At 44.4% G+C, this 16,148-nt stretch overlaps 1 protein-coding gene across 1 annotated transcript in view; it reads right to left on the reverse strand.

Moving 5' to 3' along the window:
- The window catches only part of SLC25A32 (solute carrier family 25 member 32), a 35,974-nt gene that overhangs the window by 12,327 nt on the left and 7,499 nt on the right, over positions 1-16,148 (reverse strand). The window contains exons 3-6 of the mRNA XM_068237767.1: positions 12,659-12,744; positions 9,345-9,505; positions 7,816-7,929; positions 4,982-5,127 (exon numbers count right to left, since the gene is read on the reverse strand). Of these exons, the coding sequence (XP_068093868.1) occupies positions 4,982-5,127; positions 7,816-7,929; positions 9,345-9,505; positions 12,659-12,744 (507 nt within the window). The remainder of the gene's footprint in view (positions 1-4,981; positions 5,128-7,815; positions 7,930-9,344; positions 9,506-12,658; positions 12,745-16,148) is intronic.

The raw sequence follows: 16,148 nt of genomic DNA on the forward strand, positions 1-16,148 counted from the left end.
CAAAAAAGAACCGGAGAGGGGTTCGAGGAGGACGTAGAGAGAGACAGAAAAAGACAGAGATAGGGGGGGGCATATTTAACCTGAGTGGGGTTCCTCTAACTAAACCTCAATTAAAACTGCTTGATAAGGGATTGAACTATGCACCCCCTAAGAGCCTCAATAAGTTTGAAACCTATTTGGGGATTAACAAATATGTGAGGAAACTTAACCAAAAGAAGTATTTCCTGAGTAAACCTGGCCCCACACTTGGGGCCAATCCACCACCTCAACAATATATTCATACGACCCTCAAGAATAGATCCCTATTCAATCCTCAGGATAATGCTAAAGATAGCACGATTGATACATTCAAGAGGGCGGTGCTTCAAGACCTGGACAGGCTGGAAGTCAAAAAGCTAAAAAATAGTAGAGTGATTGATCAACAGATCAGGGAGCTGGTAGAACAGAAAGACCTCATTTTAAAACCCGCTGATAAAGGGGGGGGTCTAGTGATACTCAATGGCGGCCAATATAAACAGGAGATGAAGCGCTTACTGGCTGATCCAACCACATACAAAAAATTGAAGAAAAATCCCACGATTGAGTTTAAGAAGCAACTAAAGGAGATTCTGATGAAGGGGGAGAGAGAAACGTTTATCTCCACGAATGAATTTAAATATTTAATGCCCACGAACCCGAGGCTCCCTGTGATCTATTCTAACCCTAAGATCCATAAGGATCAAATCAACCCCCCAGGGAGACCCATTGTGAGTGGGGTGGGATCACTCACACAGAGAGTGGGGGAGTATGTGGATTGGTTCCTTCAAGAGGCAGTGGCGAAGCTACCATACCTTCTAAAAGATACTAAAGATCTATTACAGAGGATGCAACACATTCAGATAGAAAAGGATGATATATTGGTCACAGGAGACGTGGCCTCTCTCTATACAGTCATCCCACATGATAGTGGGATGGAAGCAGTGAAATCGGCCCTGGGGGCAAATACTGATCTGAAACCGGAGCAAATTGAGTTCATTATGGAACTATTAAATTTTGCTCTATCACACAACTATTTCTGGTATGAACAGGATCACTACCTACAGTTGACCGGCTGTGCCATGGGGGCTAAGTTCGCTCCATCGCTGGCTAACATTTATATGGGAAAATGGGAGCAAGAAATCCTTAGTAAACAACAGGCGATGAAAATCATAAGTTGGAACAGGTTTATTGACGACCTGTTCTTTATATGGAGGGGTGCCAGTGAGGAGCTCAATGAGTTTCTCAAGGTAATTGACAATCACTGGGCACCCATTAAAATAACTTTCCATCAGGCATCCAGACAGGTCGAATTTTTAGACCTGGTGATTACCAAACAGGGAGACAAACTGATGACTAAAACTTTCTTTAAGCCCACGGACAAAAATGGGTACATTCCCCAAGGGAGCTGTCACCACAAGAGGTGGCTTAACAACATCCCAAAAGGGCAAATAATGAGGATCAGGAGGAATTGTACTAATGTCCAAGACTTTAGAGAACAGAGCCAGATTCTGGTCCAGCGCTTTATGGATAAAGGCTACCACCATGCAGATCTACAGAAAGTGGTGGATGAAGTATCAAATATGGAACAGTCTGATCTATTACGAAACAGACAACAACCAATAGTAAGAAATAGAGAGTTTGATCTGCTATTGGACTATAGCCATCAACACAGAGAGGTTGAGTCTATTATCATGAGACACTGGCGCATTTTACAACTGGACGGAGCACTGAGGAGTGTACTTCCAAAAAAACCAGGCTTTATATATAGAAAAGCACCCAATCTCAGGTCGAAACTAGTTCCTAGCTTTCAGAACCCCCCTAAGATGAATACAGCCAACTTGTTGGGCCAAAGGGGGTTTTTTCCCTGCCGGGACTGTAGGGGCTGCAGAGAGGCGCAGCCGTACAAAGGGGACAGTTTCACTGCAAGGAACACAGGTCATCAGCACAAGATAAGACAGTGTATAACATGTCGCACTAAGGGGGTGATTTATGTTCTGAAATGTCCTTGCGGGCTAGAATACGTGGGGCGCACCACTCGATCACTACATAAAAGGATAGGGGAACATGTGGCGAATATAATCAAAGGGTTGGCCACACATAGTGTTTCTAACCATTTCAAAACACATCATAATCGAGACCCCACTGGACTTAAATTCATGGGGGTAGAATCACATGTTAAAAGATGGAGAGGTTCAAGTGTGGTACGGGATATCTCTCAGGCTGAGGGGAGGTGGATACATAAGATGGGATCACTGTCCCCAGGGGGACTTAATGTAGAATTTGATCTAAACTGCTTCATCACGAATGATGTTTGACCTAAACTGTTAGACTTTGAATGATATATGATCATAGGGGCACTGAGAATCCTGGGGTTCCTTTATAGGTCTTAGGGGGCCACCTCATGTAATACTAACCTACACCAGGTAAGGGGAGGGGGGATAGTGGCTACATAAGGGTATAGGAATCAAGTAGAATGGAATTACACAGAATGCTCCCTCGGTGGACACGGAGGCATGAAAACTGAGGAGGTATCTATAGCTGGGCCTGCACTAAGGGCATCACCCACCAGTGAGATGGCATGATCCTGAAAGGGGTCACAGCCCAGCAGCCTATAGGGATTGCATGGAGTTCAGGATGGAGTTTTGGGTGGATATACAGGATGGGGCACTGTCCCCAGGGGGGTAATGCAGAACTTCATGTAGACTGCTTGATTTTGGAGTATGTTAGACCCTGAGTGCTGTATTATGAATGATGTATAAACTGAATAGGCACTGAGAATCCTGTGGCTCCAGTACGGACTATAGATGGGGGCCATCAAAAACAATATCCACCAATATACACATTTAGATAAGGGGAGCGGGGGTAGAGGCCATGTAGGGGCACAGGGTAAAGTGGTATGGAGGTACACAGAATTCTCCCTCGGTAGGCACGGAGGCATGTAAACTGAGGAGGTGCCCAAGTCTGGGCCTGCACCAATGGCAACACTCATTAGGTAGGTGGCATGATCTTGAAAGTGATCACAGCCCATAAGTAAGCATGGATTGATTTAAGAACCAGCCCAGGTGTCTAAAGGGCGAGAGTCCGGTCTAGAGACTGCTCACCCTGGAAACTTTGCATACATATTCACAAGTATAATGGAATTGGTCAAGGGACAGTGAAGAGAACAAAGAATATTTGTCTGGATTCTTTAGCCAGATTTTTTAGTCAAATTACCTCTGGTAGATCCAGGTTGGTAAACCAATTTTGAACTAGGCATTAGAAGGGTCGGAGGGAGCTGTAGGAGCTGTTTGATTTACGATTCCTCTGGGCTCTGCAATATAATATCTACCAGCTAATTTCCTTTATACATAGAACCCTGTCCTCTGCAGAAAATTTTTTATATTTTTTTCATTTAATTTAATTTCTTGATTATGCCTGTTTTTAAAACATAGGGGGCATTTCATTTTAATTTTAATTTTAATTCTGGCCGGAAGTTAGTCATTTGGCCACTAGATGGCAGTAAATGTGATCTGACAATAAAGCATTAAGCCAAATGCTGTAAGTCCAGCAGGGAGTTAGCGATTCTGCCACTAGATGGCACTGGGTGAAACTCAGCCATTTCTCTTAGTCAGTGGAAAGCGCCGGGGACATCTGCGTTCCAGGCGATCACTTATGATGTCAGTACCAGGAAGTCGCGCAGCCCTAGTGCGCGCGAGGCACTCATGTATTGAGGAACGAGCCAGCCCAGAGTATAAGAGACGTCGGCGCCCTAGTGACGTTAGCCCCTGATGAGTCCATTGGACGAAACGCGTAGGGCGTGACCAGGAGCGCTGACGTCACTGGGCTTGAGGAGGAAACACGGATGGTGAGGGTACAGGCTGCTACCAGGAGCGGGAAAATCGGGACGCCGGTGCCGCTAGTGGAGGAGACATGTTAATGGGCTGGGATGCCCGAGATGCCTGATATTTCTCTACACACGTGAGTGCGCTGAAATTGCGCAGGCCCTGACTTTTAACCTACTGTATTACGCTATGTATGTTTTTTATATTTTTTACATATGGAACTGAATATTAAAATGTGGATCTTCTAAACTACGGATCAGAATCTGTGTACACTGTGATTGGAGCTGGCCACTCTCAAGGCTAAATGTGAGACCCACCTGGAAAGTGAGGTGGCGTTTATCCGGTGAGCTGCTGGTGTGAAGGGGGAGAGATCACGAGTGGAGCACTTTTGAGCACATGTGCACGTTTGGGGCTTGATTATTGTGATTCATGATGACAGTAATGCACTATGTGCGGCCATCTGTTTCTGTTCAGTTTTAGAGAGGAAGAGGAGCGCTGTCCCTCCTCATATTGTATTGCTGTCTTCTACTCAGCCCGTGCACGCCCCTCAAAGAGACGCACATACTCCATTGGTTCATTAGGTCTAAGTCCCATCTCCTACTGCTGTTAAGAGAGTGCTGGAGTTCTTCTTTCTTGATCCACTGAGCAATAATTAATGCAGGTGTGGAGCGGGACATAAGGGGTTATTTACCCATAAGGCTGCGTGCTCCCTGCACTCCAAATAGGATCCACATGCGTCCTATTCATCGCATTACAAGCCTCGCTGCAGGCACTGCGGGCACTTCCTCCTTCAAGCCGGAAGGAGGAAGTGCCCACAGCGAGGCTTGTAATGCGATGAATAGGACGCGTGTGGATCCTATTTGGAGCGCAGGGAGCACGCAGCCTTATGGGTAAATAACCCCTTATGTCCCGCTCCACACCTGCATTAATTATTGCTCATTTGAATCACAAGTTCGAGTGCTTAGGCCACTCCAATCTACTCGTGACAGCATCCCTGCTTTTAAATCATCAGAAACCACTCTGGAAAATGCTACAAAAAGCGCTCAGCGATGTACAGTGGGCCCGGGCCTCACACTGCTGACACACCAGGCTGTAAACTGACATTGCGATTTTATGCATGCATACAGTAAGTTCCAGCTTACCTCCACGTCCGCCTAATGACATCTATGACCCCTGAATAGCGATTGTGCTGATCCTGAAGGCGAGCTCGGACCACCTGATATGGGTAAGTAGCCGCCACTGCAAATATCTTAGACGTCGCTGCCATAGTGATGTATTCCAAGGTGTTCTGAAAGGGGAACATTAGGGTCATAGATTACTAGGCATGTAGACAGGAAGCCACCCTCCAAGGGAGGGTACAGAACGCAACAGGAGGAAGAGGAGCCCCGGTAGAAAACACTTTAAAGAGACTCCGTAACAAAAATTGCATCCTGTTTTTTATCATCCTACAAGTTCCAAAAGCTATTCTAATGTGTTCTGGCTTACTGCAGCACTTTGTACTATCACAGTCTCTGTAATAAATCAATGTATCTTTCCCTTGTCAGACTTGTCAGCCTGTGTCTGGAAGGCTGCCAAGTTCTTCAGTGTTGTGGTTCTGCTATGAACTCCCCCCTTAGGGGGGAAAGAAACACACAAATGATCTCTTGAGATTCAAAAGGAAGGGTGTATACAGCCTGCTTGTGTACAGATGTATTTTCTATGTGTGGACATACTGTACATCAACCTACTTCCTGTTTTGGTGGCCATTTTGTTTGTTTATAAACAAACTTTTAAAAACTGTTTTTAACCACTTTTAATGTGGCGGGGAGCGGCGAAATTGTGACAGAGGGCAATAGGAGATGTCCCCTAACGCACTGGTATGTTTACTTTTGTGCGATTTTAACAATACAGATTCTCTTTAAAAGCAATACAATCCAAAAATTAGAGGTGGCTTACCTCAGAGATAACACTAGTTATGGAAAAATTGAGTTCATTTGCACTATGGCAACACGTTTCGTGAGCACATTCGGCTCACTTCTTTAGACGAAAAATCAGTGCCAGCAATACAAAAAAAACGCTGTGCATTGAGCGCCTCTGCGGTGTTAGACCTGTCCATCTCCTCTTAGTGGCTGGATAGCGAAATGGTTAAGGGCTATTCAGTTAGGAATCCCTGAGCTAGACTCCCTAACACTGCTTCTGCCTATAGAGCGCATCCTAGTGGCTGCAGCTCTGGCGCTTTGAGTCAGAGAGGAGAAAAGCGCAATATAAATGTTATGTGTCTCGTCTCTCTATACGGTCTACTGTGACAGTTACATAGGAAAAAAGTAATCTATAGCACATTTTACTCTAGGAGGAATGCATTTCTTCTATGTGTGTATTTTTTTTCTTTTTCTTTTTTTTACAATTTTATGTGATAGTGTATTCACAAGATTGTTTTTTGAAGCGTTTATCTAATTAGCAAGGCTAGAAGTAAGGGTAGAGATGGATATTTGAAAACAAACAAAAAAACACAAGGATTGACAGCAGGTTTCAGTAAATAAACAAGTCTATAATCTTGGGCACTCTAGTCTTGCAGCGCTGGGTCCCCGGTTTGAATTCCAGCCAGGGCACTATCTGCAAGGAGTTTGTATATTCTCTGTGTGGTTGCGTGGGGGTCTCCTCTGGGGGTACTCCAGTTCCCACATCACAAAAACATACTGGTAAGTTAAAAGGGAACTGAAGAGAGAGGTATATGGAGGCTGCCATGTTTATTTCCTTTTAAGCAATACCAATTGCCTGGCAGCCCTGCTGATCCTCTGCCTCTAATACTATTAGCCATGGCCCCTGAACAAGCATGCAGCAGATCAGGTGTTTCAGACTTTAAAGTCAGATCTGACAAGACTAGCTGCATGCTTGTTTCTGGTGTTAATCAGATACTACTGCAGAGAAATAGACCAGCAGGGCTGCCAGGCAACTGGTATTGATTAAAAGAAAATAAATATGGCAGCCTCCGTATACCTCTTACTTCAGTTCCCCTTTAATTGACTTCCCCTGAACAAACTGGCCTTAGACTAACATACATACGCTACACCAGGGGTGGCCACACTATTTCAGACATTGAGCTACTTTAATGACTACGAAGACAAAGCGATCTACCACCTACAATCCCCCCCCCCACCCTTCAAGAAAAAAGCATACAGAAAGTAGGGTGGCATAAATGGTAAAATAGACTGGCAATAATCAATACAAATAGATAGTAGCAATTGTGAATGAAGAATGTGAATCAATAGATCAACAGAGTCTTATACCAGTGTGGTGTGGTGTGTGTTGGAAGTGAGAGAAGAGATGTACTCACTTGGTGGGGAGTGTGACAGCGGGTGAAACATGTCCCCTCCTTCAGACTGGATGCGACATCACAGGATGTTTCAGCCACACCGATTGGCTGTTAGCCGCAGGAAGGGGCATGCGCAGACATATGCTGTTCTTATTGGCCAGCGCTGTACTGTCAGTGCCCACTGCGTCAGATAATGATCTATACATTTGTCCTTCGCGACTGATGCAATGGGCACCCCTGCACTACACAATTCATAGGGCTTAATTCACAAAGCGGTGCTAACCTAGTTAGCACGCCTAAAGACTTTGGGCGTGTTAAGTAGGGTGCTAATTAGGTCAGCACCGTTTTGAAAATCAACTCGTGCGCAAAGTCCCACGCGCAAAACTTTGCACGCGCACAGCGCGAAGTGATGATAACAGCGCACCCCATGCGCTTATAAGGTCGCCTGGGGAGCAAAGTTTTGTGCGCGGGACTTTGCGCACGAGTTGATTTTATCACGACCTAACTGAGTTTAGGCATGATAGAGGGCTTCACAGTTAGCACCGCTTTGTGAATCAAGCCCATAGCATGTACTCTGTACAGTGCTGGGGAAGATGTCGGCACTATATAAATACTAAATAATAATGATCTGAACTTTCATGAAGATAAAAAAAACTGTTTTTTATAAGGCAAGTGGAACTTTACCAGTTTAGTATCACTGGGACGATTAAGGTGCTTATTGTACTCCAGTTTTAGCTCCTCATAAGCCATGAACTGAAGGGCTCCGTGTGAAGTTCCTAGAAGGCCTGGCACAAATCCCTGCAGAGGAACAGAAAAAGGCATTAACATGCAGCACAACATGGAATCTATCTGCCTAAAGCTGTAAAGGGAATCTGAAGTGAGAGAGATATGGAAGCTGACATTTCCTTTTAAAGTGGAGCGGTCAGCCATACTATCTCAGAAAAAACAGTGATTTTTCTATAGAAAAAAAAAAGAAAAAAAAAAAGAAAATCCTTCTCAGGATTTTCCATTTTGTCTGTGTCTATCTTGAAGCCAATCCTGATGTCATTTCCTCCCTTACTCTCCTCTGCCTGATTGTGTATGCTTTGCACTCCCTCTGCCCAGTCTTCAGACACTCCCACCCAGCTCTGCATTAGAAAGTGCATTTTCTGAGCATGAGAAATATTGGCCAATCAGAGAGGAACAGAGGTGTGGGAGGGGAAAACAGGAGGGAAAGAGGCTTCAGCCAATCAGGCTGAAAGTAAAGAAGATAACAAGAAATCCCAGCATGCCCTCCAACTTCCTTTGTGCGGCAGATGTACCAAATAAGAGCCTGGGAAACTGGGGAATTATGGGGTTTTTTTTGGAGAGGAAAAGTAAGAGTGATTTTTAACTTTAGGATTGCCTGGTTAGCATCCTTATTACTTGTTTGACCGCGCATGATCAGTTGCACGGAGCTCATGGCTCCTTACGCAAGTGCGGGCGGGCTCAGTCGGCTATTGTGTGGCCATGGATGCGGGGAGGGGGGCCGTGCTCAGTGACAGCAGACCACCGAGAGAAGCCTCAGTAGGATCCTGAGGCTTTCCTCTCTTTACGTAAGTATCTGATTTTGTACCCGAGCATCAGCTCAGGTACACTTTAAAGTGTGATGAAATTCCCACAATCCCGCTGGCACTGCACAATTTCTGCAGTTGGGCAAAGGCACCCAAACCAGGTAAAGAGAAAAAAAATGGGAGGGGGGGGGGGGGGGGGGGGCACTATTACATATTTTTGGGGTACTAACTATATAAGCAATTTTTTACATTTTTGGATGTTACATGCATACATACAAAAAGGGGAGCCTAGGAATTTGGGCACAGGATGAAGCTTAAAAAACGGCTCACCCTGCTCCTGCAAAAGTCCCGGCGGTGTGAATTACTATTCCCCCTCCAGGCCGCCATGGACTCAGGGAAAAGATGTACTTTGGTTGCCAGCTGTTGCTGGTGGCTGAATTGCACTGTATTTTTTGTCATTTGAGCCTCGTCTTTTTCTGGTGCCCAAATTACTTTCTGAGTGCCGCTGTAGCCTTTATTCACATTACAGCCCATGGTGCCCTTTTTGCTTGATCCGCCCCTTTAATAAATCAAACCTGAAATCATTAGGCCACAATACCTGAATACACCCTGCAATGCCTACCATTTGCAGATAACGCTCTATATAGAAATAGCTTTAAACTGAAGCATAAAGTATCTTACCCTATACAGTCCAGGGATCCCTTCATGTCTGTATATAGTAGCCAGGGCGTGGCACATGCCTCTGTACTGACGCTTAGATGGGTCAACACCAGAATCGTACTGAAGAATGAGACGGGTCTTTGTAACCCATATTGGGTTTGTAAAACACATAGTTAAGGCACCTGCATGGAAACAAACAGCAGATATTACAGATATGAAAGTGTCACAGGAGCCCTGGTGGTCAGACCGCAAATGGCCTTCCAAACGGTGCCAGCGCACGGATCGTGCGAACTCTGGTCGCAGTCAATGCGCAGGAACCGTTGGGACAAACCGCAGACAAACCAGAAGGGAGCCTGTGAGATATGGGTAATTACAACGTACACACGATTCCAGGGTATCTGCCACCACCACTGGTATGGGCCAGTGGACCAGATTTACTGACTGACTGGTCCTGCGAATAAAAACGGTTAAAACACGCTGTATTCTGTCTAGCCAACAACAAACAATAGTAACGTCTCTTTAGAGGTCTGGTTCAGTTGTGTGCGTGCTGAATAGTAGGGTAGCTAGAACAACAACTGACGATAGCGTCGGTTTATTGAAAGCAATATAAATATATACAAACAAACAATTATTAAAACAGTAATAGCCAGTATGAAAAATAAAAGAAGGGAGAAAAAATACTTAGTTCCTGGAAAGATGTCCTTTTTGTGGGAAGAATCATAAAGTTCTTGGTTTCAATCAAAAGTTCAGAGTTCAGACCAGGTGGATGCCAGCATATCCTCAAGCTGGCACAGATGAGTTCAAGAAGTTTCAGGGTGGAGGACACTGAGTTTGTCTCCTCTGCCATTCTTATGCCCCTGATCCAGTAGGAGGGAGTGAGGGCAGGGCCACACACCCCCTTAGAACATGAGATGAGTCCTCCCCTTGTCCTGGGGACCAGAAATCATGTCTTAACCACATATGGGCTCTATCTCACAGAACCGTACAGGTCAGGGCAGATTTACTAATATTTTCAGGTCTGCCTCGATTTACCCAGCAGCCTGATACCAAACATGAGGGGTGGGACCCCTGTGGTATCATCAGGGCACTTTCGAACTGCCTAACTGACAGTCTTTACCTCAGAATGTTCTGAAATGTTCTCAGAACCAGTGCCAGACAGGGCCCTACATGCTTTGTTAGTTTAGAGGGTCTGCCAGCCTGGCAACACAGAAAATATGACACATATAGCAGTTTATGGAATATGATCTGCATCTGGGATTGACAGCAGGTCATCCCTAGGTGAGGTTCTTTTTGAAGCTGGCAGCAGCAAGCCACATGTCGGCTCCCCTGCTGGGGAAGGAGCCCGAGTGTCTGAGTTTTTCCACTTTAGATTGCTTCTGTCATGGTGCTTGTCACCTATACCTGATGGATGGGCCATCAGCACAGCTTGAAGCCAGGGACTCTCTGCAGATGGCTATCTCTCTGCTGAGAAAAGACTGCAGACTCTCCTACACAATAAATCCAGATTCTATTGATCTGAAGCGCAATCGATGCAGAGAATCGAGTGTGATCGCTTTTTCTTCACGGGCGGTTCCAGGACGCGTCTGCGGCCCCGCAACCGTCCGTTACAGAAAGCATGTAACAAGTACTTCTTGTTAGACAAGATTATCTTAAGTACCCCCTTAAAGAGAACCTGAGGCGGTTCGTGGCGGGGCAGATGGAACACAGAGGCATGTTCTCTGCCTCATGACATGCCTCTGTGTCCCCACCGCCACTTTCTGCCCCCCCCACCGCCATGCTACAGCCCCCCAAAACTAGCGACAATATTTGTCGCTATTCCGGGGGGTAAACAGAGGAGAGGGAATCCCTGTTCAAAACGCCCGCTGGGGGCGTTCCTGCAGGGTTTCCAAAGCTGCCATTGGGCAGCTCTCTCTCCCTGGCCATGCCCCCTGCTGCTCCCCACCTCTTTGCACGCTAGGAGAGAGAATGAATCTCTCCTTTCAGCATCATGATCCAGAGGTCACAAAAGTGAAAGAATGCCAGTGTGGCCCACAGGAGCGGCGGTTTTGGCAGCTACCTCATCCGCTCAGCCCCCCGGATCAGGTAGCAGAATGTTATTTTCTTTTATGCGCCCACCTCGGGCTCTCTTTAATGTGCTCACCAACGATACAATTTTTAACGAAAAACTGCCCGAGCGATTGCATTGGTAGAAAATACACCTCACTAACGTCCCAAATCGACTGTGTAAAAAAAAACACAAAAATCGACAAACCCAAATCAACTGAACGATTCTAATGGTGATCATTCAACTGGATAAGCAGTTTTTATAACCAGTTGTGATGGATAGGATGTACCGATTGGTTCGTTGATGGTAAAATAATCCATGTATAACAACATTTTATTTCCGATCGTATTTATGTGATCAATCGGGTGACTTTTTCACTGAAATTGTACTGTTAGTGGACAATAATTACGCACACCCCACTTTGCAGTTATTTATTTGTAAAAAATGTTTGGAATCATGTTTGGTTTTCGTTCCACTTCTCACATGTACACCACTTTGTATTGGTCTTTCATGTGGAATTCCAATAAAATTGATGCATGTTTGTGGCAGTAATGTGACAAAATGTGGAAAACTTCAAGGGGGCCGAATACTTTTGCAACCCACTGTAGCTATATATATATATATATATATATATATATATATATATATATATATACACACACACACACACACACACGTGGGGGGAGGGGTACTGAACTCATCAGATGTTCCCCTGGGGCTCTCAAACCACATCTCACCGCAATGGCCAAAATCACACCGCACTAAGTGTAAAAGGACCCTCAAAGCGGACCTGAACTCTTGCACAGGAGAGAAGAACACAGAGAAATCCACCCTGCATGTGTTTATACAGAACAGCCTGTCTAATTCTTCCTCCTCAGCAAGTAATGAGCTAGTGTAATTTAAACTGCCAGTTGTCTGCTGAGTTGAGAGCTGATATGTAAACACAGGTGTTTAACCCTTTCTGTGCTCCCAGCAAGCTAGTAAGTAATTACACTACAGATTCTCTGAAGTAGCTCTATAAGCTGTAACACGGAAATATGTTGTTATGCTGTTGCTTATCTTTTAGTGCAGAGAGGAAGTTCTGAGTTCAGGTGCGCTTTAATGTAACCAACATCATGTCATTATCCTGGCATGTAAGGGTGATAGCTGCAGAAACATGCAGGCAACACAAGCTCACGCCAGTACTACAGCATTCTGGCATGGGTCATGGCTTGTGGAGAGACAGGTTCAGCAAGCAGCAATACCGTAGTAATGAGTCAGTCCAGTGCAGTCAGTGTCAGCAGACGCTTACCTGCTCCGGCAGCAGACAGGAGGTGTTCAGTAGGACTCAGGTTTCCAGCTCTGCCTTCCTTCTTGTACGCTTTGATTGCGCTATAACTGCAAGGCATATGGAGAAAGCATTAGTCACAGTTCGGTACAGTAAAAAGGTGAGACTGTAGTGCTGTATGGCTAGCAACCCACTCAAACACACACTGTGCAAACTTTGTTCTAAATGTACCGGTACACCATCTACCATCTGACCATGGCTTTATGGGGTTTTTTAACAAAGGATTTTATTGAAGCACAAAATAAAATCATAACAGACTTCTCCATACATAGCATTTAGATAAGAGTTGAACAAAAGCAACATTTGTACAGAGAGTAACAATACGTTAATACAGACAGAATGTGCATCAGCAGTGTCATAACGTGCGACCATGATGGGTATTCAGGCATAATGAATATTGGAGACACTAGACTTGTCTCCATTCCTCATAGAGGCTGGGTGCACACATGGCAGAGCCGCTAGCGTAGCGGGACACACTGCAGTTTTCTCGCTAATGGAAGTCTATGGGTCGCAGGAAAAAACGCATGTAAAAAACGCATATGCGTTTTTACATTATGCGTTCCGCAAATGCAGCCAGTGTTGCATAATATTACTTGCAGAAAGAACAAAAAGAAGAAAATCGGCACAAGATGTGTGACTGGCAGGTTGGAAAATGCAGGTGCCAGCAGGCAATTGTGCCTCCAGAGGATAAGCTGAACACAATCAAAGGAAAAAGGGATACATCTGGGCACCAATTGCTGAAAAGGTCACCTATTTATTTTTCTTCCAACACCTTCAGTGATACATGCAAAAATCTAGCCTTACAGCTGTTTCACGGGAAGACCCGCTTCTTCAGAGGCAGCAGATACCATTTGAAACATACAAAACAAGGTATATATATACATATAGATAATAGATAGGTCTTACCCCACGCTCCACGCTTCTCACACTGCCGAGCGCGCGCCAGAATCTAGCGCCGCCCCGAGCCGTGCAGGTCGTTTGCTGGAGGGGGCACGCCCCCTTGTCTGGGGGCGTGCAATGGGATTTACCCATGCGTCATGTGATACGCGATACGCGTCACATGATCCGCATACGTCACATCCTCCACTTTTCAGATTGGCTGCCGGTATCAGTGTAGAGCGCAGCGGCGTCCTAGGTTGCCTAGCAACGAAGCGCATTAAAGGGGGGGACCTAAAATACAAAAGAAAGAAACATTTTAAAAACAAAAATACAGTAAAACATCATTAAAGTTATCCAAAAAGGACCAAAAATTAGCCACTTAAAGGATGCAGTTTAAAACCTTTTAAACTGCATCCTTTAAGTGGCTAATTTTTGGTCCTTTTTGGATAACTTTAATGATGTTTTACTGTATTTTTGTTTTTAAAATGTTTCTTCTCTTTGTTTTTGTATTTTAGGTCCCCCCCTTTAATGCGCTTCGTTGCTAGGCAACCTAGGACGCCGCTGCGCTCTACACTGATACCGGCAGCCAATCTGAAAAGTGGAGGATGTGACGTATGCGGATCATGTGACGCGTATCGCGTATCACATGACGCATGGGTAAATCCCATTGCACGCCCCCAGACAAGGGGGCGTGCCCCCTCCAGCAAACGACCTGCACGGCTCGGGGCGGCGCTAGATTCTGGCGCGCGCTCGGCAGTGTGAGAAGCGTGGAGCGTGGGGTAAGACCTATCTATTATCTATATGTATATATATACCTTGTTTTGTATGTTTCAAATGGTATCTGCTGCCTCTGAAGAAGCGGGTCTTCCCGTGAAACAGCTGTAAGGCTAGATTTTTGCATGTATCACTGAAGGTGTTGGAAGAAAAATAAATAGGTGACCTTTTCAGCAATTGGTGCCCAGATGTATCCCTTTTTCCTTTGATAGTGTTGCATAATATGCAGGATGGCTGCAAAAACGCACATAGTGAAAGTCTCTATAGAGTCAGAATTTGGCGTAAACAGAATGAGAACATGGCTCCATCATGCCTTGTTACCACTGTGCAGGCTGCTGGTGGTGGTGTAATGGTGTGGGGGATGTTTTCTTGGCACACTTTAGGCCCCTTAGGGCCAATTGGGCATCGTTTAAATGCCACGGGCTACCTGAGCATTGTTTCTGATCATGTCCATCCCTTCATGACCACTATGTACCCATCCTCTGATGGCTGCTTCCAGCAGGTTAATGCACCATGTCACAAAGCTCAGATCATTTCAAATTGGTTTCTTGAACATGACAATGAGTTCACTGTACTAAACCAGTTATAGTCACCAGATCTCAACCCAATAGAGCATCTTTGGGATGTGATGGAACAGGAGCTTTGTGCCCCGGATGTGCATCCCACAAATCTCCATCAACTGCAAGATGCTATCCTATCAATATGGGCCAACATTTCTAAAGAATGCTTTCAGCACCTTGTTGAATCACTGCCACGTAGAATTAAGGCAGTTCTGAAGGCGAAAAGGGGGTCAAACACCGTATTAGTATGGTACAAAACTATGTGCTGGGGGGATAATTGATTGATCAGCTGCGTATTTAGATAAGAGATCCCTTAACCCATCAAATTTTCAAACAAGTAAATAACTCAAAAACGCGCTCAATTAATACTAAAAGCTTATTCAAAATTTATTCCTGAAAAAAATGCATGAATACCACAAAAAATTCCAACAACTCATTTATCCACACATATCACTCATACAGCTGGTGTGAAGGGCCCTTCCATTTTCTTATCATATATGTCCACAAGATTAATCATAAAAATTCAATAAAAGATTAGATAAAAAAAAAATGTCAAGAAAAAATTCTTCCAACAAGAGAAGAAACACCACATCCCTCTTACATCCACAGTTCCTTGATATCGATACTTGTTTGCCCTAATTAGCATATAAAATTCCTCAATGCTTGTCAGCAAAAATTCAAGAAAAAAATTAGATAAAAAATGTCAAGAAAAATTTCTTCCAACAATTCCTCAATGCTTGTCAGCAATGATATCTCAAAGTGTGTGTATTCAAACTTTAACACTCACGATTGACGTTGGGGAATCGTGAGTTTTAAAGTTGAATACACACACTTGGAGATATCATTGCAGACCAGCATTGAGGAATTGTTGGAAGAATTTTTTCTTGACATTTTTTATCTAATTTATTTATTGAACTTTTATGATTAATCTTGTGGACATATATGATAATAAGAAAATGGAAGGGCCCTTCACACCAGCTGTGTGAGTGATATGTGTGGATGAATGAATTGTTGGAAATGTTTGTGGTATTCATGCATTTTTTCAGGATTACATTTTGAATAAGCTTTTAGTATTAATTGAGCGCGTTTTAGAGTTATTTACGTATTAGTATGGTGTTCCTAATAATGCTTTAGGTGAGTGTATGTTATTTATGATGACTATTATCTGAGAAATAGAACATTTTTTTTTTAGATTTTTTCTTTTCATTACAGTTTAAACTTATTAGAAGTCGGTACATTTT

The sequence above is a fragment of the Hyperolius riggenbachi genome, chromosome 5 (assembly GCF_040937935.1).
Source record: "Hyperolius riggenbachi isolate aHypRig1 chromosome 5, aHypRig1.pri, whole genome shotgun sequence".
Lineage (NCBI taxonomy): Eukaryota > Metazoa > Chordata > Amphibia > Anura > Hyperoliidae > Hyperolius > Hyperolius riggenbachi.